At 46.3% G+C, this 26,263-nt stretch overlaps 2 protein-coding genes across 4 annotated transcripts in view; one reads left to right on the top strand and one right to left on the bottom strand.

Moving 5' to 3' along the window:
- cfap65 (cilia and flagella associated protein 65) overlaps window positions 1–9,013 on the top strand; it is a 107,219-nt gene extending 98,206 nt beyond the window's left edge. The window contains exons 31-33 of the mRNA XM_071341500.1: window positions 1,154–1,474; window positions 5,422–5,556; window positions 8,257–9,013. Of these exons, the coding sequence (XP_071197601.1) occupies window positions 1,154–1,474; window positions 5,422–5,556; window positions 8,257–8,407 (607 nt within the window). The 3' untranslated portion in view covers window positions 8,408–9,013. The remainder of the gene's footprint in view (window positions 1–1,153; window positions 1,475–5,421; window positions 5,557–8,256) is intronic.
- LOC139538921 (fibronectin-like) overlaps window positions 8,666–26,263 on the bottom strand; it is an 82,175-nt gene continuing 64,577 nt past the window's right edge. For all 3 annotated transcript variants that reach the window (XM_071341495.1, XM_071341496.1, XM_071341497.1), the window contains 8 exons: window positions 20,408–20,497; window positions 15,354–17,377; window positions 15,068–15,206; window positions 13,671–13,835; window positions 12,891–13,016; window positions 12,511–12,617; window positions 12,108–12,230; window positions 8,666–11,789 (listed from right to left, as the gene is read on the bottom strand). In XM_071341495.1, coding sequence (XP_071197596.1) covers window positions 11,721–11,789; window positions 12,108–12,230; window positions 12,511–12,617; window positions 12,891–13,016; window positions 13,671–13,835; window positions 15,068–15,206; window positions 15,354–17,377; window positions 20,408–20,497 — 2,843 coding nt within the window. In that variant the 3' untranslated portion in view covers window positions 8,666–11,720. The remainder of the gene's footprint in view (window positions 11,790–12,107; window positions 12,231–12,510; window positions 12,618–12,890; window positions 13,017–13,670; window positions 13,836–15,067; window positions 15,207–15,353; window positions 17,378–20,407; window positions 20,498–26,263) is intronic.

Below are 26,263 nucleotides of genomic sequence, written 5' to 3'. Positions count from 1 at the left end.
TAACTCTCCTCTATATTCAGGTACAGTAACTCTCCTCTATATTCAGGTACAGTAACTCTCCTCTATATTCAGGTACAGTAACTCTCCTCTATATTCAGGTACAGTAACTCACCTCTATATTCAGGTACAGTAACTCTCCTCTATATTCAGGTACAGTAACTCTCCTCTATATTCAGGTACAGTAACTCTCCTCTATATTCAGGTACAGTAACTCTCCTCTATATTCAGGTACAGTAACTCTCCTCTATATTCAGGTACAGTAACTCTCCTCTATATTCAGGTACAGTAACTCTCCTCTATATTCAGGTACAGTAACTCACCTCTATATTCAGGTACAGTAACTCTCCTCTATATTCAGGTACAGTAACTCTCCTCTATATTCAGGTACAGTAACTCACCTCTATATTCAGGTACAGTAACTCTCCTCTATATTCAGGTACAGTAACTCACCTCTATATTCAGGTACAGTAACTCTCCTCTATATTCAGGTACAGTAACTCTCCTCTATATTCAGGTACAGTAACTCACCTCTATATTCAGGTACAGTAACTCTCCTCTATATTCAGGTACAGTAACTCTCCTCTATATTCAGGTACAGTAACTCACCTCTATATTCAGGTACAGTAACTCTCCTCTATATTCAGGTACAGTAACTCTCCTCTATATTCAGGTACAGTAACTCTCCTCTATATTCAGGTACAGTAACTCTCCTCTATATTCAGGTACAGTAACTCTCCTCTATATTCAGGTACAGTAACTCTCCTCTATATTCAGGTACAGTAACTCTCCTCTATATTCAGGTACAGTAACTCTCCTCTATATTCAGGTACAGTAACTCACCTCTATATTCAGGTACAGTAACTCTCCTCTATATTCAGGTACAGTAACTCTCCTCTATATTCAGGTACAGTAACTCTCCTCTATATTCAGGTACAGTAACTCTCCTCTATATTCAGGTACAGTAACTCCCCTCTATATTCAGGTTCTGTGTGGTTAGTAGGCAGCATCTAAAGAGGTTAGATAAAAGGTGAGATGCTTAGTTGCTCACCGTGTTGCTGTAAGAAAGGCCCTGAGAGACTCGGTGGTGCTTCCTGTCCACTATGCACCACGGAGTTGGTGTATAGCTGTATCTTTTCTTCACTGTTCCCTATAGGAGCTTCCTGGACGACCCTCACTTCCAACACTCTCTGGTGAACGGTGTGGCTGAAGCCGTGCCCTACTTCACCCAGCTGAGACAGACTGCTTACACCCCTAGCACACCTCTCCCTGGGGCTGCTACGCCCTATCCTGGTACCTCCATGGCCTATCCTGGGACTAGGGAGGCCCCTTCACCTTGCCCCTCTACTCCTCAGCTCCTCATGGGGGGCAGTCTGTACAGTGCTGGGGTAACAGAGGTAACAAAGCGACGGCCACAGACCCCGGAGCCAAAAGTGGAGCGAGAGCGTCAGCTCATCATTCAGGAGACCATCCGCGGGTGAGCTGCAGGGTTGGGTGGGGCGACATACAGTTGAAGTCGGAAGTTTACATACACTTTGGTTGGAGTCATTAAAACTCGTTTTTCAACCACTCCTCAAATTTCCTGTTAACAAACTATAGTTTTGGCAAGTCGGTTAGGACATCTACTTTGTGCATGACACAAGTCATTTTTCCAACAATTGTTTCCAGACAGATTATTTCTGTAACGAATGTCTAGTTCTTCCTCCTCCTCGGACGAGGAGAGGAGAGAAGGATCGGAGGACCAAAATGCAGCGGGTTGTGAATACATAATTAAGTTTATTAAAGTACAGACGAAAACCGAAAACACTTCAACAAACTACAAAATAAGAAAACGACGTAGACGAAACCTGAACATGGAACTTACATAAAGACACGAAGAACTCACGAACAGGAACAGACTACATCAAACGAACGAACAAACCGAAACAGTCCCGTGTGGTGCAACATACACAGACACGGAAGACAATCACCCACAAACAAACAGTGTGAACAGCCAACCTATATATGGTTCTCAATCAGAGGAAAACGTCAAACACCTGTCTCTGATTGAGAACCATATAAGGCTAATTACAAGTGACCTAAACATAGAAACACAAAACATAGAATGCCCACCCCAACTCACGCCCTGACCAACTAAACACATACAAAAATAACATAAAACAGGTCAGGAACGTGACAATTTCACTTATAATTCACTGTATCACAATTCCAGTGGGTCAGAAGTTTACATACACTAAGTTGACTGTGCCTTTAAACAGCTTGGAAAATTCCAGAAAATGTCATGGTTTTGGAAGCTTCTGATAGGCTAATTGACATCATTTGAGTCAATTGGAGGTGTACCTGTGGATGTATTTCAACGCCTACCTTCAAACTCAGTGCCTCTTTGCTTGACATCATGGGAAAATCAAAAGAAATCAGTCAAGACCTCAGAAAGAAAATTGTAGACCTCCTCAAGTCTGGTTCATCCTTGGGAGCAATTTTCAAACGCTTGAAGATACCATGTTCATTTGTACAATTAATAGTACGCAAGTATAAACACCATCGGACCACGCAGCCGTCATACCGCTCAGGAAGGAGACGCGTTCTGTCTCCTAGAGATGAACGTACTTTGGTGCGAAAAGTGCAAATCAATCCCAGAATAACAGCAAAGGACCTTGTGAAGATGCTGGAGGAAACAGGTACAAAAGTATCTATATCCACAGTAAAACGAGTCCTATATCGACATAACCTGAAAGGCCGCTCAGCAAGGAAGAAGCCACTGCTCCAACCCTCCATAAAAAAGCCAGACTACAGTTTGCAAATGCACATGGGGACAAAGATCTTACTTTTTGGAGAAATGTCCTCTGGTTTGATGAAACAAAAATAGAACTGTTTGGCCATAATGACCATCGTTATATTTGGAGGAAAAAGGGGGAGGCTTGCAAGTCGAAGAACACCATCCCAACCGTGAAGCACGGGGGTGGCAGCATCATGTTGTGGGGGTGCTTTGCTGCAGGAGGGACTGGTGCACTTCACAAAATAGATGGCATCATGAGGCAGGAAAATGATGTGGATATATTGAAGCAACATCTCAAAACATCAGTCAGGAAGTTAAAGCTTGGTCGCAAATGGGTCTTCCAAATAGACAATGACCCCAAGGATACTTCCAAAGTTGTGGCAAAATGGCTTAAGGACAACAAAGTCAAGGTATTGGAGTGGCCATCACAAAGCCCTGACCTTTCCGACTTCAGACTTCAGACTTCAGACTTCAGACTTCAGACCTTTCCGACTTCAGCTGTACGTGGGGCAGGGCCTTTAGGTGACCAGTTATGGACGATTTAGTAGCAGTCTATCCAGGAAATACTTAAAACAAATCTATGACCAAACCTTTTACAGGTTGTGACTGTTCAGGGTAGAAATATCAGATATTAAAAGGTAATGAACACATTTTGAATGTTGTATCCCTTGAATTAATGTGAATTAAGAGACTGTGAATTAAGGGACTGTTCCTTTGGTAACCTCTCTGTGTTCACTTCTGCTACCCCTCCTCCCTCTCCTCTTCCTCTCCTCCCTCTCCTCTTCCCCTCCTCCCTCTCATCTTCCTCTCCTCCCTCTCCTCTTCCCCTCCTCCCTCTCCTCTTCCTCTCCTCCCTCTCCTCTTCCTCTACACTTCCTCCCCTCCTCCCTCTCCTCTTCCCCTCTCCTCTTCCTCTCCTCCCTCTCCTCTTCCCCTCCTCCCTCTCCTCTTCCCCTCCTCCTCCTCCTCTTCCCCTCCTTCCTCTCCTCTTCCCCTCTCCTCTTCCCCTCCTTCCTCTCCTCTTCCCCTCCTTCCTCTCCTCTTCCCCTCCTCCCTCTCCTCTTCCTCTCCTTCCTCTCCTCTTCCCCTCCTCCTCCTCCTCTTCCCCTCCTCCTCATCCTCTTCCCCTCCTCCTCTTCCCCTCCTCCCTCTCCTCTCTTTCCTCTCCTCTCCTCTTCCCCTCCTTCCTCTCCTCTTCCTCTTCCCCTCCTCCTCCTCCTCTTCCCCACCTCCTCCTCCTTCTCCTCCTCTTCCCCTCCTCCCTCTCCTCTTCCTCTCCTCTTCCTCTCCTCTTCCCCTCCTCCTCTCCCCCTCCTCCCTCTCCTTCCTCTCCTCTTCCCCTCCTCCCTCTCCTCTTCCCCTCCTCCCTCTCCTTCCCTTCCTTCCTCTCCTCTTCCCCTCCTCCCTCTCCTTCCTCTCCTCTTCCCCTCCTCCCTCTCTTCTTCCCCTCCTTCCTCTCCTTCCTCTTCTCCCTCTCCTCTTCCCCTCCTCCCTCTCCTCTTCCTCTCCTTCCTCTTCTCCCTCTCCCCATCCCCTCCTCTCCTCTTCCCCTCCTCATTCTCCTCTTCCCCTTCTCCCTCCTTCCTCTCCTCTTCTCCCTCTCCTTTTCCCCTCCTGCTCTTCCTCTCCTGTCTTTCCTCTCCTCTTCCTCTCCTCCCTCTCCTTCCTCTCCCCCTCTTCCATCTCCTCTTCCCCTCCTCACTACCCTCTTCCCCTTCTCCCTCTCCTCTCCTTCCTCTCCTCTTCCCCTTTCTCTCCCTCCCTCCTCTTCTCCCTCTCCTCTTCCTCTACACCTCCTCCCCTCCTCCCTCTCCTCTTCCCCTCTCCTCTTCCTCTCCTCCCTCTCCTCTTCCCCTCCTCCCTCTCCTCTTCCCCTCCTCCTCCTCCTCTTCCCCTCCTTCCTCTCCTCTTCCCCTCTCTTCTTCCCCTCCTTCCTCTCCTCTTCCCCTCCTTCCTCTCCTCTTCCCCTCCTCCCTCTCCTCTTCCTCTCCTTCCTCTCCTCTTCCCCTCCTCCTCCTCTTCCCCTCCTCCTCTTCCCCTCCTCCCTCTCCTCTCTTTCCTCTCCTCTTCCCCTCCTTCCTCTCCTCTTCCTCTTCCCCTCCTCCTCCTCCTCTTCCCCTCCTCCTCCTCCTCCTCTTCCCCTCCTCCCTTTCCTCTTCCTCTCCTCTTCCCCTCCTCCTCTCCCCCTCCTCCCTCTCCTCTTCCCCTCCTCCCTCTCCTCTTCCCCTCCTCCCTCTCCTTCCCCTCCTCCCTCTCCTCTTCCCCTCCTTCCTCTCCTTCCTCTTCTCCCTCTCCTCTTCCCCTCCTCCCTCTCCTCTTCCTCTCCTTCCTCTTCTCCCTCTCCTCTTCCCCTCCTCTCCTCTTCCCCTCCTCATTCTCCTCTTCCCCTTCTCCCTCCTTCCTCTCCTCTTCTCCCTCTCCTTTTCCCCTCCTGCTCTTCCTCTCCTCTCTTTCCTCTCCTCTTCCTCTCCTCCCTCTCCTTCCTCTCCCCCTCTTCCATCTCCTCGTCCCCTCCTCACTACCCTCTTCCCCTTCTCCCTCCTCTCCTTCCTCTCCTCTTCCCCTTCTCCCTCCTCTTCTCCCTCTCCTCTTCCCCTCCTCCTCTTCTCCTCTCTTTCTTCCCCTCCTCCCACTCCTTTTCCTCCCAGGTTGCCAGAGTTCTGTGACGTGACAGAGGAGATTCTCCTCAACACCTTACAGAACCTGATGATGGAGGCCTTTCTGGGAGAGCTGGTCCTTACAGCCAGGCCACGAATCATCGCTCTGCCTCCTGTCTCTGCCAGGTCTTTCAGAATAGCCTGTTCTCAGATCTGTTTGTGTGGGCTTGTCAACTCCTATGGTCAGACCCACACCCCATCCAGCTTGTACAATAATCATAAACCGATTTTCTACAGAAGTTGATCTATCAAGCACGTTCATTAGTCCAGACTCCACAGATTACACATTTTCATTGATCACAACCATTATCAATACCGTTAAACCTTATCACTCGTTGATAGTAACTAGCTGTGTTTCCATTCATTTATCCAGTGAATTCTTGTCGACATTGGGATCCCGAGTGGCGCAGCGGTTTAAAGGCAGTGCGTCTCAGGTGCTAGAGGCGTCACTACAGTCACCCTGGTTCGAATCCAGGCTGTATCACAACCGGCCGTGATTGGGAGTCCCGTAGGGCGGCGCACAATTGGCCCAGCGTCGTCCGGTGGAGGCCGTCATTGTAAATAAAGAATTTGTTCTTAATTGACTTGCCTAGTTAAATAAAAGGTTACATTTGCATAGAATATCGATGCGACAGTTGCCTGCTAGGCTGAGTCGATAACAACAGTTGCCTGCTAGGGTGAGTCGATAACAACAGTTGCCTGCTAGGGTGAGTCGATAACAACAGTTGCCTGCTAGGGTGAGTCGATAACAACAGTTGCCTGCTAGGGTGAGTCGATAACGACAGTTGCCTGCTAGGGTGAGCCAATAACAACAGTTGCCTGCTAGGGTGAGCCAATAGCAACAGTTGCCTGTTAGGGTGAGCCAATAGCAACAGTTGCCTGCTAGGGTGAGCCAATAACAACAGTTGCCTGCTAGGGTGAGCCAATAACAACAGTTGCCTGCTAGGGTGAGCCAATAACAACAGTTGCCTGCTAGGGTGAGCCAATAGCAACAGTTGCCTGCTAGGGTGAGCCAATAACAACAGTTGCCTGCTAGGGTGAGCCAATAACAACAGTTGCCTGCTAGGGTGAGCCAATAACAACAGTTGCCTGCTAGGGTGAGTCGATAACAACAGTTGCCTGCTAGGGTGAGTCGATAACGACAGTTGCCTGCTAGGGTGAGCCAATAACAACAGTTGCCTGCTAGGGTGAGCCAATAACAACAGTTGCCTGCTAGGGTGAGCCAATAGCAACAGTTGCCTGCTAGGGTGAGCCAATAACAACAGTTGCCTGCTAGGGTGAGCCAATAACAACAGTTGCCTGCTAGGGTGAGCCAATAACAACAGTTGCCTGCTAGGGTGAGTCGATAACAACAGTTGCCTGCTAGGGTGAGCCAATAACGACAGTTGCCTGCTAGGGTGAGCCAATAACGACAGTTGCCTGCTAGGGTGAGCCAATAACAACAGTTGCCTGCTAGGGTGAGCCAATAACGACAGTTGCCTGCTAGGGTGAGCCAATAACAACAGTTGCCTGCTAGGGTGAGCCAATAACAACAGTTGCCTGCTAGGGTGAGCCAATAGCAACAGTTGCCTGCTAGGGTGAGCCAATAACAACAGTTGCCTGCTAGGGTGAGCCAATAGCAACAGTTGCCTGCTAGGGTGAGCCAATAACGACAGTTGCCTGCTAGGGTGAGCCAATAGCAACAGTTGCCTGCTAGGGTGAGCCAATAACAACAGTTGCCTGCTAGGGTGAGCCAATAGCAACAGTTGCCTGCTAGGGTGAGCCAATAACAACAGTTGCCTGCTAGGGTGAGCCAATAACAACAGTTGCCTGCTAGGGTGAGCCAATAACGACAGTTGCCTGCTAGGGTGAGCCAATAACGACAGTTGCCTGCTAGGGTGAGCCAATAACAACAGTTGCCTGCTAGGGTGAGCCAATAACAACAGTTGCCTGCTAGGGTGAGCCAATAACGACAGTTGCCTGCTAGGGTGAGCCAATAACAACAGTTGCCTGCTAGGGTGAGCCAATAACAACAGTTGCCTGCTAGGGTGAGCCAATAACGACAGTTGCCTGCTGGGGTGAGCCAATAACAACAGTTGCCTGCTAGGGTGAGCCAATAACAACAGTTGCCTGCTAGGGTGAGCCAATAACAACAGTTGCCTGCTAGGGTGAGCCAATAATGACAGTTGCCTGCTAGGGTGAGCCAATAACAACAGTTGGACGTAATGACGTCACACCAAGCAACAATGTAAATGTAAATGTAGTGGTTAAATTGTTTCCAAAAACCCATCTAGCCAAATTGCACATTTTAATAAATTGGGAGACAGCCTGTATGCCATCCCACATATCTGTTTCATGTCTCAGGTTACCCGTGAAAAGGAGACAACGCCAAAATTAACAAATATTTGCCATGTGCCAACGGGGTCGTGAAACTTGCACCGCTGTAGATCTGAAATTTAATTGCCAGCCAATCAGAAAAGCAATTCATGCATTCTTGAAAGTCGGGACAATCCTTGTCCAGGAAAATAAAGCGTTTTTTGTTCAAGCGGCGGGCGTTTAGAAGTTAATGTGGAACTTATTAGATACGTGATGACATCACGTGCCCCCACGTACCTTCAAAAGTATTCGGCAATGATCATTTAGTCAAAACTATTTCCCACCATCATGTCTCAATAAAGAAAGTTTGACACAAGAAAATAAAAATCCACCTGTCAAAAATGTCTCCTTATCTGCCGTTTCCATGACACAATGTTTAGGATTATTTAATTTTTTTGCAGACTGCTCTTGTCAAATAAACCTGGATCAATGGAAACCTGCCTACAGTCTGCTCTGTTTCGTCTTATCTAGGAGGACCAGCTGTGGTTCCAGGAGGCTGTCCAGAGGAGTCGCTGACCCAGACAGGAGCAGAGAGACCAGGGGGGTTCCTCTGGGTCTTAGCTTCAGCCCTGGCCCCAACCCACCAACCTCTGCACTACTGGCCAACCTGGCATGGACATAACCAGTGTTTAACTCCACACAATGCCTCAACATTATTTCAGACCCCAATAAATAACTTGGAAAAAAAAAAAAAAAAGTTAAAACAAAAGTAGATTTGACCATTTTAAATAGCGATTCACGTCTCGATGCCCTGATCTACAATGTGTTTAGTACTTGCACACCCTCATTTACCTGATAGTATCTCTGTGAAGCACTGGACAGTTTCACGTCACTATTTCTAGCCTTTATAATAATAAACTCAAACATTGACAACAGACCATTCCAAAAACATTTTTTTTGTTTATTAAAAAGGAATTCAGTCCACAGTAGTTAAGACTTTGGCACCTACAATATAAAAAAAATGAACAAAAACGTGTACACCCCAAATAGCATTAAAACAAAATGCTTGGATAAAAGGGATAAATTAAAAACAGCAGTTGAGATCGGTATGAAACAATGCAACTCAACTGGCAGCCATCTTAGAGCTTCCGTCCACAAAATGGCAGAAGTACATGAAAACAACAGATATAATTCTGGACATTGAATGAACACCCATTTGCAGTGTACCTCTGTGATACAACTCTTGCATTAAAGCAGTGGTATTCAGTGGGGACCCCCCCCCCCCCCCGATAGAATTTCTGGGGACCAAATTTCTTATGATCCCACCCCGAATCGAATGACAACCTTAAAAAAAAAAAATCTGCAAATTTCGATTTTTACATAAACGTCTTCTCAAAATGAAAAGAAACCAATAAATACATTTACTCAATAAAAAAAAATATTTTTCAAATTATTTCTAAAAAAAAATTGTATAATGTCCCATACAATAATCTGTACTCTTATTTTTTGGTTCTTAATTATTTTTTATATATATATAAAAAAAACATTTTGGCGACCCCACTCAGACCACGGCTTTGAATACCACTGCATTAAAGACCGTGCTTGGTTTTAAAAAGGAATGTTTTTTTTTGTTGTTAGACTGGTAGTTGAAGTCTCCAAAGAGATTTTAAATACATGAAGACAAAGTTCTCATGTGAGTCCTCAGTATTCAAAAGTGGTTCACTATATAAGGAATAGGGTTATACTTGAAAACACTGATCTTAGTTCTCTGTAGAACCATTTGAGCTAGGATGGGATAGGGTGGAAATATTCTCCATTCCAGATAACTCACGATGCCGTCAGAGTTTTCCCATTGTAAACTTCTGAATGTTTCTCTGGGGTAAAATCTCACACCAGAGAGAGAAAGCTCTGGTTCGGGCAGCACAGAGTAGGAACAGAGTAGGCTACAGGAGGAATGGGAACAGAACAGAGTAGGCTACCGGAGGAATGGCAACAGAACAGAGTAGGCTACCGGAGGAATGGGAACAGAACAGAGTAGGCTACCGGAGGAATGGGAACAGAACAGAGTAGGCTACCGGAGGAATGGCAACAGAACAGAGTAGGCTACCGGAGGAATGGCAACAGAACAGAGTAGGCTACCGGAGGAATGGCAACAGAACAGAGTAGGCTACCGGAGGAATGGCAACAGAACAGAGTAGGCTACCGGAGGAATGGCAACAGAACAGAGTAGGCTACCGGAGGAATGGCAACAGAACAGAGTAGGCTACCGGAGGAATGGCAACAGAACAGAGTAGGCTACCGGAGGAATGGCAACAGAACAGAGTAGGCTACCGGAGGAATGGCAACAGAACAGAGTAGGCTACCGGAGGAATGGCAACAGAACAGAGTAGGCTACCGGAGGAATGGCAACAGAACAGAGTAGGCTACCGGAGGAATGGCAACAGAACAGAGTAGGCTACCGGAGGAATACTGAACGGTTTTAGAACCTCTGTACAGATTTTCCATTTTCTCTTTTCATCGGAATGTCTCGAAGGACTAGGTAGGACAACGGAAACAAACATTAAAATATAAAGACCCTTTCTTTGCCTTGGGGGTATTTTGAAGTGCCGCTATAGAAAGGAGTGGCAATGTGGAGAAGCAGCAGGATGGTGGTTATTGGTCAGACCAGACCACTGATTAAGGTTAGTGAAGGACAGGAACAGGAAGGCACCACGTAAGTTTACACTTCCTACAGTAATATGTTCCATGGACTACTTCTGTGACAGCATGGGAAGACATCGCCATAAAAATACAAGTCTATAAGAATTCAATAGGAATTATATTTCTATGGGCAACACATAGGAAGTCCCACCAAGTTGACTACTTTTTTTTAAAGAAAATGGTGTATGCTAGCAGTCTTTCGTGAGACCGACCCTAGTGCACTCTAGGTTTTATAACTCTGGGTAAGTCACAGATACAGTACCTTCAGAAAGTATTCCCACACCTGGACTTTTTCCAACATTTTGTTGTGTTACAGCCTGAATTTAAAATGGATTAAATTGAAATTGAGCGTCAATGATTTACACACAATACCCCCCGTAATGTCAAAATGGAATATTGTTTTGTAGAACATTTTGTAAAGTAATAAAATGTTAAAAAGTTGAAATGTATTGAGTCAATAAGTATTCGTCCTCTTTGTAATGGCGATGCCTAAAGTTCAGGAGTAAAAATGTGCTTGACAAATTGCATAAGTTGCATAATCTCTTTACCCCACTCAATCTAGTAGTGAATTTCAAGCACAGATTCAACCACAAAGACCAGGGAGGTTTTCCAATGCCTCGCAAAGAAGGGCACCTATTGGTAGCAGACACTGGGGGGGAAAAAGCAGACATTGAATATCCCTTTGATCATGGTGAAGTTATTAATTACACGTTGGATGGTGTATCAATACACCCAGGAACTACAAAGATACAGGAGTCCTTCCTAACTCAGTTGCCAGAGAGGAAGGAAACCACACAGAGATTTCACCAGGACAATAACCTAAAACACAAGGCCAAATCTACACTGAAGTTGCTTATCATGAAGACATTGAATATTCCTGAGTGGCCTAGTTTTGGCTTGAAAATCTATGTCAATACTTGAAAATGGCTGTCTAGCAATGATCAACAACCAACTTGACAGAGCTTGAAGTCTTTTAAAAAGAATAAAAATGGGCAAATATTGTACAATCCAGGTGTGCAAAGCTCTTAGACTTACCCAGAAAGGTCCTTCTACAAAGTATTGACTCAGGGATGTGAATACATAAGTAAATTAGATATTTATGCATTTCATTTTCAATATATATATATTTGCTAAAATTTCTAAAAACATTTTCACTTTCATTAAAATCTATTTAATCCATTTTTGAATTCAGGCTGTAACAACAAGTTGTGGAATAAGTCCAGGGATGGGAATACTTTCTGAAGGTCCTGTAATATGAGTAGAGGATGAGGAGGAGGATGTGGTTCTCCTCTCCTTTACTCGGAGGGTTGCTGTACGTCTGCTAGGAGATCTGGTCTCAGACACTCTATAGGGCACTGGATGTTCTGTCGGGAAGACAGAAAGGAAACGTTGAGTTCATTTCAAGTACATGTTAGCATGATGGTCAATAAGGAAATGCATGATATACAGATGATCTCTATATTGACATACGGGAGGTCACAAAATACATTTGTGTCAATGTTATTATGGGCCAGTAAGTGGCAGGATTAAAGGTCAGTCTTTAGAATCCTAGGAGCACAGAATTAAATAAAAACACTAGAAAGGACACTGGTAAACCTTTAACGTAACTACCGGTCGGCCATCTTGGTCAGGGAAACTGTATAATATTGTATCTCTATGCCTGAGAGGCCGGGAACACCCACCAGTTTCTTCAGGGCGTTCTCCCTGTAGCGATCGAAAGCGTCTTGGTGTATTTGAGGCTGTAGCAGATCCACATCTACATCAGTCTGAGCTCCCGGTCGTCTGCAGTTCTCACAGCGCCAGCCCTGAGGACAGGACACACACACCATTCACAGCATAGAACAAAACGCCGAGACCACTGACAGTCTCATACATCTGTTGTGTCCTTCACATTCACTGAAGTCCTCACCTGTAGAATTCAATTTCACTTTGATAGTTCACCACATGGTGCATACTGCATCCAGTTTACCACACGTTCACAACTTTCTCCTGCTCAGCCTCCCCTTTATCTGTGCTTTTCCTTTTACTTCCTGTGTACTACACCACAACATCCTGTGCTCCACTGTATGGAGTTGGTGGTCTTACCTGCTGTCCTCCGTAGCAGGTGCAGGTACAGATGGCTCCCAGGTATTCCTTCTGCCACTGGTTGCCCACCTGGTACATCTTCCCCTCGTCATAACACGTCGACTCATCTGTAGAAACGAATAGATCACCATAACAACGGACAGTGCAGTAGGTCTCTGGTAATTCTCTTGCCCTCGTCTCATTATCGTAGCGACCTGAACTTTTACTGTGGATTGGATATTTTCTTTTCACATTGTTCTGTCCAGAAACTATGGTGGAGACGTTACCAGAACGGCTCGGCAGTATTAAAAGGATCCGTGGACTTGGTACACGCTGGTGTGAATTAAAAACAACTTGTCAGCCATTAATTGATCTCTAAGCTAGTAGCGTGAAGTACTTACGTGGCTCGCACTTGAACTCTCCCTTCCCGTTGCCTAAACAAGTACAGCTCATCATGTGACCGTTCTCAGCGTGGCGATCCCACTTCTCTCCTATGCGGTAGTTGTTCCCGCTGTCATGACACCACTCTGTAGGAGGGAGAAGGTGAAGAGGGGAGATGGGGAAGTAGGAGAGACGACGGGGGAGGGAGAGGGGAGATCTTACTAGTTAAATGAATCCAAAAGAAGGTTTTTTGTAGGACAGATGGCCATGTCTCCTCGACTCCTCCCACTCTGGTGGAGAAAGCAGTCTGATTGGACCCAACATTCTGCGCCTCACAGAGACCAATTGGACAATTCATCCCTCATTCACACAAACAGTCATTTGACACATGACCTTTAGCATTCAGACATGATGATGGCATGACGTCTCATGGTTTTTGGTATCGTCTGGTTATGGACTGACAATACAAACCCCAGACACAACAAGCTCTATCCCTGCAGCATGTTTTACTACAGTAGAACAACATGCTGCAGGGACTAGCATGGGCAGACATTACCCTTTCTATCAAATAATTTTATCCCAGAATAAACTGTGCTTTAAGAATGCTTTAATTGAAGTTCTGTTTTGATTGATTTAGTCATTTTAACAAACGCTATACAATGAGAGAAAATAAATACTGTAACCATACAATTGAGTATTTTCTTTCCTTTTGGTCATCTGCGTTAGGTCTGCCCATGCTAAGGTAAGATAGAAGTTTTTTTTGTATTAGAAGCATTATGGGATGCGTTAGAGTCACTCACTGGATGAATCACATCTGAAATGGCCACTGCCCAGCCCCAGACACCTGCACCACAGCTTAAAGCCTGTCTCTGACATACGCTCCCACTCTGCACCCACATCATGGTAGGTGGCTGTGAACGTGTCATAACACACGTCTCTGTTGGAGGGGTGGTGGTCTCCCGGAACTAGAGGGAGAGAGAAGGGACAAAGCATGTTAACAAATAATAAACAATAACTGATTAACAAAGAAAAAACAACAAACAGATGGACAAAGCAAACTATTTATCAACAGATGGGATTTCACCAAAAACTAAAGAACTGATCACCAAAAACTAAAGAACTGATCACCAAAAACTAAAGAACTGATCCCCCAAAAACTAAAGAACTGATCCCCAGAAACTAAAGAACTGATTCCCAGAAACTAAAGAACGGATCCCCAGAAACTAAAGAACGGATCCACAGAAACTAAAGAACGGATCCCCAAAAACTAAAGAACTGATCCCCAGAAACTAAAGAACTGATTCCCAGAAACTAAAGAACGGATCCCCAGAAACTAAAGAACGGATCCCCAGAAACTAAAGAACGGATCCCCAAAAACTAAAGAACTGATCCCCAAAAACTAAAGAACTGATCCCCAGAAACTAAAGAACTGATCCCCAAAAACTAAAGAACTGATCCCCCAAAAACGAAAGAACTGATTCCCAGAAACTAAAGAACGGATCCCCAGAAACTAAAGAACGGATCCCCAGAAACTAAAGAACGGATCCCCAAAAACTAAAGAACTGATCCCCAAAAACTAAAGAACTGATCCCCAGAAACTAAAGAACTGATCCCCAAAAACTAAAGCACTGATCCCCAAAAACTAAAGAACGGATCCCCAAAAACTAAAGAACGGATCCCCAAAAACTAAAGAACTGATCCCCAAAAACTAAAGAACTGATCCCCAGAAACTAAAGAACTGATCCCCAGAAACTAAAGAACGGATCCCCAAAAACTAAAGAACGGATCCCCAAAAACTAAAGAACTGATCCCCAAAAACTAAAGAACTGATCCCCAAAAACTAAAGAACTGATCCTCAGAAACTAAAGAACGGATCCCCAGAAACTAAAGAACTGATCCCCAGAAACTAAAGAACTGATCCCCAGAAACTAAAGAACGGATCCCCAAAAACTAAAGAACTGATCCCCCAAAAACTAAAGAACTGATCCCCAAAAACTAAAGAACTGATCCCCAGAAACTAAAGAACTGATCACCAGCTTCAAAACAATACATTAGAAGGACGCTGGACAACAACACATAACTCCTGAAAAAGTCTTAATTGAAAAGTCTAATGTTATTCATAGTTATTCCAAGGCACACCACCACCACGGGGGACTGGAGAGAGTGTAGCATGTTCGTGAGATTATGGTAGTCCTACCAGCGTTGCCAACGGTGACTATCTCCTCTAGGACCTTCTCCCTGCCCTGCCCTCTCATGGCCTCCACAATGACGTTATAGGAGGCTCCTGACGTCAACCCGATCAGAGTGGCACTGGTAGAAGTGCCTGGTAATCGCATCTGGTAGAGAGACGGAGATTGTTTAGGGGAATAGCAATACCTGTGGTGTGACAATCATTCACTATTGACACCATGTATATTGTAAAGAGAATAACCAGGTACGCTAGTACACCTTGCTACAGATCATCTGAATACAGGTATTCTCACCTGGAACATCTTCTCTTCGAGGTTGGTGATGGGGCTACAGGATACCATGTACTCTGAGCTCTGGGGAACACCCTGCCATGAGATGGTTGTGTGTGTCTGGGCCTCCTGCGGCACCCCAAACCCGGTCTCATTCTCAGGGAACCCAAACGGAAGACCCGATAACGGACCCTCGCTCACCCGGACCAGGGGCACTCTCTGGCCATCGGGGCCTGGGACGGGGATGTAGACCAGGGGTTCACGGTGGTGGATAGCTGGGCCCTGGTTGTCCCTGACGTTGGGGTTGGGGCCCAGGCTCTGGTACTCTGTGTAGATGTGCTGGCCCTGCTGGCCCAGCGTGTCCTGGCCGTTAGTCCCCACCAGCTGGACGTGGTTCTCGTTGAAATTGGGGTTGGGGTTCAAGTTGGGGTTCCCGTTGGGGTTGAGGGGAAAGTTGGGGTTGGTGTTGAAGTTGGGGTTAGGGTTGGTGTTCCCATTGGTGTTGGGGTTCCCGTTGGGGTTGAGGGGAAAGTTGGGGTTGAAGGTGGGGTTAGGGTTGGTGTTCCCATTGGTGTTGGGGTTCCCGTTGGGGTTGAGGGGAAAGTTGGGGTTAGGGTTGGTGTTGGGGTTCCCGTTGGGGTTGAGGGGAAAGTTGGGGTTAGGGTTGGTGTTGGGGTTCCCGTTGGGGTTGAGGGGAAAGTTGGGGTTAGGGTTGGTGTTGGGGTTCCCGTTGGGGTTGAGGGGAAAGTTGGGGTTGGTGTTCCCATTGGGGTTGGTGTTGAAGTTGGGGTTCCCGTTGGGGTTGAGGGGAAAGTTGGGGTTAGGGTTGGTGTTCCCATTGGTGTTGGTGTTGGGGTTCCCGTTGGGGTTGAGGGGAAAGTTGGGGTTAGGGTTGGTGTTGAAGTTGGGGTTCCCGTTAGGGTTGGTGTTGGGGTTAGTATTGGGGTTCCCGTTAGGGTTGGTGTTGAAGTTGGGGTTGGTGTTGGGGTTAGTATTGGGGTTCCCGTTAGGGTTGGTGTTGAAGTTGGGGTTAGGGTTGGTGTTGGGGTTAGTATTGGGGTTCCCGTTAGGGTTGGTGTTGAAGTTGGGGTTAGGGTTGGTGTTGAAGTTGAAGTTGGGGTTAGGGTTGGTGTTGGGGTTCCCGTTAGGGTTGGGGTTCCCGTTGGGGTTGGTGTTGGGGTTGGGGTTGGTGTTGGCGTTCCCGTTAGGGTTGGTGTTGAAGTTGGGGTTAGGGTTGGTGTTGGGGTTCCCGTTAGGGTTGGGGTTAGTATTGGGGTTCCCGTTAGGGTTGGTGTTGAAGTTGGGGTTCCCGTTGGGGTTCCCGTTAGGGTTGAGGGGGAGGGTGGGGTTCACATTGACGTTATAGTTGGGGTTGCCATTAGGGTTGAGGGGGAGGTTGGGATTGGGGTTGAAGTTAGGGTTGGTGTTAAAAATGGGGTTATGGTTGGCGCTGCCATAGAAGTTGGGGTTCCCATTAGGGTTGGTGTTGGCATTGGTGTTGGGGTTGAAGGGAAAGTTAGGGTTAGGATTGGTGTTGGGGTTGAACTGGTTGGGGTTGCCATTAGGGTTGAGGGGGAGGTTGGGATTCACGTTGAAGTTCCCATTGGGATTGGTGTTGGGATTCTCATTGGGGTTGAAGTTAAAGTTAGGGTTGGGGTTACCATTGGGGTTGAACTGGTTGGGGTTCCCATTCGGGTTGGTGTTGGGATTGCTGTTAGGGTTGAACTGGTTGGGGTTCACATTGAAATTTCCATTTGGGTTGGTGTTGGGGTTCCCATTGGGGTTGAAGTTGAAGTTAGGATTGGGGTTCACGTGGAAGTTGGGGTTACCATTGGGGTTGAACTGGTCGGGTTTCCCATTTGGGTTGCCGTTATAGTTGGGGTTGGTGTTGGGGGGGTAGTTGGGGTTTCCATTAGGGTTGGTGTTGAAACTAGGGTTGCTGGGGTTAAAGTCGAGGTCGGTGGGGAAGTTGGGGTTAACCTCGTCCTCGGGCACATCCAGGATGTCGGGGCTGGGCCGGTGGGACACAGGGAGCTGGGATGCCAGTTCTAGCAGAGAGACGGGTTAGGAGCAGAGCAAGCAGAGCGTTAGAGACTGGAGAGGAGCTGCAGCGGCTAGGTTCAACCAGCAGGGGGAAAGAATGGGACTCTACAGATAGAGTCCTCTGGTCTTTCCTGTTGGATTCAATGGGCAGCTCCTGCAAACTGCAAAGCTTGCCACTAGTGCACATCGTAACTTTTGAAATCATTTAGTTTTGATATTCAAAAGGTCAGAGCCTCATCTTAAAGCAGCCGAGACAATTTTGGTGCTGCCTCAGTATGTATTAATTGCTTGCCTGCAAAAAGCCATTGTTACAACAGGCACATATTCACAGAGTTTCACTGTTTTTGTAATAACTTCTCTTCTTCATCCTCATTTGTTCCATTCAGGAAATGAGGTATCTGACATCAAGGCTCTTTCCCTGGTCAAATAAAGCTGGTATCTGACCTCAAGGCTCTTTCCCTGGTCAAATAAAGAGGTATCTGGCCTCAAGGCTCATTCCCTGGTCAAATAAAGAGGTATCTGACCTCAAGGCTCATTCCCTGGTCAAATAAAGAGGTATCTGACCTCAAGGCTCATTCCCTGGTCAAATAAAGAGGTATCTGACATCAAGACTATTTCCCTGGTTAAATAAAGAGGTATCTGATCTCAAGGCTCTTTCCCTGGTCAAATAAAGAGGTATCTGACCTCAAGGCTCTTTCCCTGGTCAAATAAAGAGGTATCTGACATCAAGACTATTTCCCTGGTTAAATAAAGCTGGTATCTAAGCTCAAGGCTCTTTCCCTGGTCAAATAAAGCAGGTATCTGACATCAAGGCTCTTTCCCTGGTCAAATAAAGCTGGTATCTGACCTCAAGGCTCTTTCCCTGGTCAAATAAAGCAGGTATCTGACATCAAGACTATTTCCCTGGTCAAATAAAGAGGTATCTGACATCAAGACTATTTCCCTGGTTAAATAAAGAGGTATCTGACCTCAAGGCTCTTTCCCTGGTCAAATAAAGAGGTATCTGACCTCAAGGCTCTTTCCCTGGTCAAATAAAGAGGTATCTGACCTCAAGGCTCTTTCCCTGGCCAAATAAAGCAGGTATCTGACATCAAGGCTCTTTCCCTGGTTAAATAAAGCTGGTATCTGACATCAAGGCTCTTTCCCTGGTCAAATAAAGAGGTATCTGACCTCAAGGCTATTTCCCTGGTCAAATAAAGCAGGTATCTGACATCAAGACTATTTCCCTGGTTAAATAAAGCTGGTATCTGACATCAAGGCTCTTTCCCTGGTCAAATAAAGCTGGTATCTGACATCAAGGCTCTTTCCCTGGTCAAATAAAGAGGTATCTAACCTCAAGGCTCTTTCCCTGGTCAAATAAAGCTGGTATCTGACATCAAGGCTCTTTCCCTGGTCAAATAATGAGGTATCTGACATCAAGGCTCATTCCCTGGTCAAATAAAGCAGGTATCTGACATCAAGGCTCATTCCCTGGTCAAATAAAGCAGGTATCTGACATCAAGGCTATTTCCCTGGTCAAATAAAGAGGTATCTGACATCAAGGCTATTTCCCTGGTCAAATAAAGAGGTATCTGACATCAAGGCTCATTCCCTGGTCAAATAAAGCAGGTATCTGACATCAAGGCTCATTCCCTGGTCAAATAAAGCTGGTATCTAAGCTCAAGGCTCTTTCCCTGGTCAAATAAAGCTGGTATCTGACCTCAAGGCTCTTTTCCTGGTCAAATAAAGCTGGTATCTGACATCAAGGCTCTTTCCCTGGTCAAATAAAGCAGGTATCTGACATCAAGGCTCATTCCCTGGTCAAATAAAGCTGGTATCTGACCTCAAGGCTCTTTCCCTGGTCAAATAAAGCTGGTATCTGACCTCAAGGCTCTTTCCCTGGTCAAATAAAGCTGGTATCTGACCTCAAGGCTCTTTCCCTGGTCAAATAAAGCTGGTATCTGACATCAAGGCTCATTCCCTGGTCAAATAAAGCTGGTATCTAAGCTCAAGGCTCTTTCCCTGGTCAAATAAAGCTGGTATCTGACATCAAGGCTCTTTCCCTGGTCAAATAAAGAGGTATCTAACCTCAAGGCTCTTTCCCTGGTCAAATAAAGCTGGTATCTGACCTCAAGGCTCTTTCCCTGGTCAAATAAAGCTGGTATCTGACCTCAAGGCTCTTTCCCTGGTCAAATAAAGCTGGTATCTGACCTCAAGGCTCTTTCCCTGGTCAAATAAAGCTGGTATCTGACCTCAAGGCTCTTTCCCTGGTCAAATAAAGCTGGTATCTGACATCAAGGCTCATTCCCTGGTCAAATAAAGCTGGTATCTAAGCTCAAGGCTCTTTCCCTGGTCAAATAAAGCTGGTATCTGACATCAAGGCTCTTTCCCTGGTCAAATAAAGAGGTATCTAACCTCAAGGCTCTTTCCCTGGTCAAATAAAGCTGGTATCTGACCTCAAGGCTCTTTCCCTGGTCAAATAAAGCTGGTATCTGACCTCAAGGCTCTTTCCCTGGTCAAATAAAGCTGGTATCTAACCTCAAGGCTCTTTCCCTGGTTAAATAAAGAGGTATCTAACCTCAAGGCTCATTCCCTGGTCAAATAAAGCAGGTATCTGACCTCAAGGCTCTTTCCCTGGTCAAATAAAGCAGGTATCTGACCTCAAGGCTCTTTCCCTGGTCAAATAAAGAGGTATCTGACCTCAAGGCTCTTTCCCTGGTCAAATAAAGCAGGTGTCTGACCTCAAGGCTCTTTCCCTGGTCAAATAAAGAGGTATCTAACCTCAAGGCTCTTTCCCTGGTCAAATAAAGCAGGTATCTGACCTCAAGGCTCTTTCCCTGGTCAAATAAAGCAGGTATCTAACCTCAAGGCTCTTTCCCATGTCAAATAAAGCAGGTATCTGACCTCAAGGCTCTTTCCCTGGTTAAATAAAGAGGTATCTGACCTCAAGGCTCTTTCCCTGGTCAAATAAAGCTGGTATCTGACCTCAAGGCTCTTTCCCTGGTTAAATAAAAAAAGGTTCCATCTTGTTCAGATGGGAAGGTTGTTGTACTTACGAGTTCTAGCCTTGCCCACGAGAGGAGTGCTTCTCAGAGCATTCTGCAGGGTGACGATCTTGATGACGTATTCACTTCCTGGTTTCAGACCTAAAAAAAGGAGGTGAGGGAGGGAGGGACTTAGTAAAGGAAACAGGCTACAATAGACAGGTTAGCTGACAAGGTCACGAAAAGCGTTGCGCACGTGGAACGGTCGGATAGCTACAACAATGACAAGAAGCTGCCATGCGGGGAATCAGGGTACAGGTACATTGTCCATTTGAAATGATATGTTTATAAAAACCTGTACCAGTAGGCTGCAACTAAAACATTAACAAAAATACACAGTTGAATAATAAATTATACATTCAGTATGAACAGGAAAATAACAAAAGAAAAAGTGGGTATCCCAGCCAACATGTCTTTGCCCCCAACATGTCTCCACCCCCAACCTCCCATCCCCCCAACATGTCTCCACCCCTAACCTCCCATCCCATTCCCCCAACATGTCTCCACCCCTAACCTCCCATCCCATCCCCCCAACATGTCTCCACCCCTAACCTCCCATCCCATTCCCCCAACATGTCTCCACCCCCAACCTCCCATTCCCCCAACATGTCTCCACCCCCAACCTCCCATCCCCCCAACATGTCTCCACCCCCAACCTCCCATCCCATTCCCCCAACATGTCTCCACCCCTAACCCGTCTCCACCCCCAACCTCCCATCCCATTCCCCCAACATGTCTCCACCCCCAACCTCCCATCCCATTCCCCCAACATGTCTCCACCCCCAACCTCCCATCCCATTCCCCCAACATGTCTCCACCCCTAACCCGTCTCCACCCCCAACCTCCCATCCCATTTCCCCAACATGTCTCCACCCCCAACCTCCCATCCCATTCCCCCCACATGTCTCCACCCCCAACCTCCCATCCCATTCCCCCAACATGTCTCCACCCCTAACCCGTCTCCACCCCCAACCTCCCATCCCATTCCCCCAACATGTCTCCACCCCCAACCTCCCATCCCATTCCCCCAACATGTCTCCACCCCTAACCCGTCTCCACCCCCAACCTCCCATCCCATTCCCCCAACATGTCTCCACCCGCAACCTCCCATTCCCATACCAGCTTCATGAGGTAGACTAAGATGGCGCCGACGGAGATGGCAGTATTTCGACTAGCTCTTAGGAAACTTTGCAGTATTTAAAAAAAAATATATATTATTAGCTCAGGAAATAGTTTGTGTCATTACATACAGCCCGCCTGGAAGAACTATTGGACATTAGAGCGGCGGTAACTCACCAGAACTACCAGCATTACGACTTCCCTGGAGCAGATCCTTTGTTTACTCTCCCCAGGCCAACCCAAAACATCGCCGGCGGAGGAGAGGCACTCGAGGCGGCCTAATGGTTCGAATTAGGAGGCGCGCACATCACCCACCGCTTCCGAGTATATTACCCGCTAATATTCAGTCTTTGGATAATAAAGTGGATGAGCTTAGAGAAAGGATTTATTTCCAGAGAGACATCAGGGCCTAGTTCGTCGCGCAGACAGGAATAAATATCTCTCCGGGAAGCAGAAGGGTGGAGCGGTGTGTTTCATGATTAACGACTCATGGTGTAATTCTAGAAACATACAGGAACTCAAGTCCTTTCGCTCACCCGACCTAGAAAACCTCAAATGCCGACCATATTATCTCCCAAGAGAATTCTCCTCCGTCATCGCCACTGCCGTTTACATCCCACCTCAAGCCGTTACCTCGACGGCCCTCAAAGAACTTCACTGGACTTTATGCAAACTGGAAACCACATATCCTGAGGCTGCATTTATTGTAGCTGGGGATTTTAACAAAGCACATCTGAGGACTAGGCTGCCGAAGTTCTATCAGCATATCGACTGTACTACTCGCGCTGCTAAGACTCTCGACCATTGCTATTCAAACTTCCGGAATGCTTACAAGACCATCTCCCGCCCTCCTTTCGGCAAATCTGACCACGACTCCATCTTGCTCCTCCCGTCCTTTAGGCAGAAATTCAAACAGGAAGGACCCGTGCTTCGAACTATTCAACGCTGGTCTGACCAATCGGAATCCACGCTTCAGTATTGTTTTGATCACGTGGACTGGGATATGTTCCGGGTAGCTTGCGAAAATAATCTAGACGCATACACGGATACGGTGACTGAGTTCATAAGGAAGTGTATAGGAGAGGTTGTACCAACTGTGACTATTAACACCTACCCTAACCAGAAACCGTGGATAGATGTCAGCATTTTCGCGAAACTGAAAGCGCGAACCACCGCATTTAACCATGGCAAGGTGACTGATAATATGGCAGAATATAAACAGTGTAGTTGTTCACTCCACAAGGCAATCAAGCAAGCTAAACATCAGTATAGAGATGAAGTGGAGTCGCAATTCAACGGCTCAGACACGAGACGTATGTGGCAGCGACTACAGACAATTACGGACTACAAAAGGAAAACCAGCCAAGTTGCTGAGACCGACATCTTACTTCCGGACAGACTAAACGCATTCTTCGCACGCTTTGAGGATAACACAGTTCCACCGACGTGGCCCACTACCAAGGACTGTGGGCTCTACTTCTACGTGGCCGACGTGAGTAAAACATTTAAACGTGTTAACCCTCGCAGGGCTGCCGATCTAGACAGCATCCTTAGCCGCGTCTTCAGAGCATGCGCAGACTGGTGTGTTTACGGGCATATTCAATCTCTCCCTATCCTAGTCTGCTGTCCCCACATGCTTCAAGATGGCCATGATTGTTCCTGTACCCAAGAAGGCAAAAGGGAGCTGAACTTAATGACTATCGCCCTGTAGCACTCATCTCTGTCATCATGAAGTGCTTTGAGAGACTAGTCAAGGATCATATCACCTCTACCTTACCTGATACCCTAGACCCACTTCAATTTGCTTACCGCCCCAATAGATCCACAGACGATGCAATCGCCATCACACTGCACACTGCCCTATCCCATCTAGACAAGAGGAATACCTATGTAGGAATGGTGTTCATTGACTACAGCTCAGCCTTCAACACCATAGAACCCTCCAAGCTCATCAGGAGGCCCAGGAGGCTCTCTGGGTCTCAACCCCTCCCTGTGCAACTGGGTCCTGGACTTCATGACGGGCCGCCCCCAGGTGGTAAGGTTAGGTAACAACACATCCGCAACGCTGATCCTCAACACAGGGGGCCCCACAAAGGTGCGCGCTAACGGTCATGAATCTGCACTCGGCGTATTCTCCATGGCATTCAGGGGCTGCAATACAGTGAGGTAATCATTGCAACAGATTCATGGTTAGATTCATTTAATAACTTGAGATGGAGCTGAATTAATCTATGATCTTCAAATGGAGGGATTGAGATACATTCGTCTCGATAAAGATATCGTCGGCGTATAATGAGACGACTTGATCCGTAGAATTGAGAGATATCGATGTTATTTCTTTCGATTGCCCGGGCCAGGAGCAACTCATTGTATCTTATTTTGATGCGTTTTAACTCTTTTCACATCTATGCTAATATAGCAACAACAACAAAAAATGCTAGCTAGCTAACCAACTACTGTAAAGATGTATTTGAGAGACAATAAGAGCTCATTGTGCAAATATCTATATTTCAATAAACACTAGGAGAGGAAAAATAGTTTACATATTTTTACAATGAGCACCTAAGTTGAAATGTTTTAGGAGCACAATGAAATTTAGGAGCACGAAGAAAAATATTTGAGGTAACAAGCCATTTTGTTTGTAGTAATGGTCCAAGCATAACGGTCATGAATCTGCACTCGGCGTATTCTCCATGGCATTCAGGGGCTGCGGTACAGTGAGGTAATCATTGCAACAGTCATCTGGGTGATACTGGGACGCTGAAAATAAATCCTGCTAAGCCCTCAGACAAACCATCAAAACAGGCAAAGCATCAATATGGGACTAAGATCGAATCCTACTACACAGGCTCTGACGTTTATCTGATGTGGCAGGGCTTGCAAACTATCACGGATTACAAAAGGGAAAGACCAGCGACGTGCTGCCCAGTGACACAAGCCTACCAGATGAGCTAAATGCCTTCTATGCACGCGTCGAAACAAGCAACACTAAACCATGCATGAGAGCACCAGCTGTTCCGGACGAACTGTGTGATCACGCTCTCCATAGCCGATGTGAGTAAGACCTTTAAACAAGTTAACATTCACTAGGCCCTTTTTTTGAACTAACTCTTGCACCGACTCTACGCACACACACACACATACTTGCACTTACACACCAACAAAACACACACACACACACACATACTTGCACACCAACAAAACACACACACACACACACACATACTTGCACTTACACACCAACAAAACACACACACACACACATACTTGCACTTACACACCAACAAAACACACACACACACACACACACACATACTTGCACTTACACACCAACAAAACACATACACACACACATACTTGCACTTACACACCAACAAAACACACACACAGACAGACTTTCACCACATACGCTGCTGCTACATCAATTATCTATCCTGTTGCCTCGTCATCTTACACCTACCTATATGTACATACCTACCTCAATTACCTGGTACTTCCTGTATATAGCCATGTTATTACCTGGTACTTCCTGTATATAGCCATGTTATTACCTGGTACCCCTGCACAGCCATTCGGTACTGGTACTTCCTGTATATAGCCATGTTATTACCTGGTACTTCCTGTTTATAGCCATGTTATTACTTGGTACCCCTGTACAGCCATTCGGTACTGGTACTTCCTGTATATAGCCATGTTATTACCTGGTACCCCTAAACAGCCATTCGGTACTGGTACTCCCTGTATATAGCCATGTTATTACCTGGTACTTCCTGTATATAGCCATGTTATTACCTGGTACCCCTGCACAGCCATTCGGTACTGGTACTTCCTGTATATAGCCATGTTATTACCTGGTACTTCCTGTTTATAGCCATGTTATTACTTGGTTCCCCTGCACAGCCATTCGGTACTGGTACTTCCTGTATATAGCCATGTTATTACCTGGTACTTCCTGTTTATAGCCATGTTATTACTTGGTTCCCCTGCACAGCCATTCGGTACTGGTACTTCCTGTATATAGCCATGTTATTACCTGGTACCCCTGCACAGCCATTTGGTACTGGTACTTCCTGTATATAGCCATGTTATTTTTACTCATTATTGTAAGGAAGCACTTCACTGTTAAGTCTACACATGTTGTCTATGAAGCATGGACACTTTTACTGACAGTTGTGGCTACTTCGCCTTATGTATTGTTGTCTCTACCTTCTTAGTTGTCTCTACCTTCTTTGTGCTGTTGTCTTTGCCCAATAATGTTTGTGCTGCTACCATGTTGTGGTCATGTTGTGTTGCTACCATGCTGTGTTGTTGTCTTAGGTCTCTCTTTATGTAGTGTTGTCTCTCTTGTCGTGATGTGTGTTTTGTCCTATATGTTATTTTTAATCCCAGCCGCCGTCCCCGCAGGAGGCGTTTTGGTAGGCCGTCGTTATAAATAAGAATTTGTTCTTAACTGACTTGCCTAGTTAATAAAAAAAAAAGGTTAAATAAAAAATAAATACATTTGACAAATAAAATTCAAATTCCAGGTTGCACAGCAAAACACTTTAGGAGCATTTGCAAGTAAAATGGTTGCACTGTAGAGCCCTGCAATCCATTGAATTTAAGCCGACCACGCCCGTTTCCACGGTTGCACACGCGTCGGTCTTGTTTGCTAAAACAAGCCAGCCGGAACTTTTCACACTATTATGTTGAGCCAAACTGTTCCGGTATTTTCTATTTAAGCTTCCCAGCCACTGAGGTGTATGGATC

This window comes from Salvelinus alpinus, chromosome 14 (assembly GCF_045679555.1).
Source record: "Salvelinus alpinus chromosome 14, SLU_Salpinus.1, whole genome shotgun sequence".
NCBI lineage: Eukaryota > Metazoa > Chordata > Actinopteri > Salmoniformes > Salmonidae > Salvelinus > Salvelinus alpinus.
The sequence above is the reverse complement of the archived record's forward strand: the minus strand, read 5'-3'. Positions and strand labels throughout refer to the sequence as shown.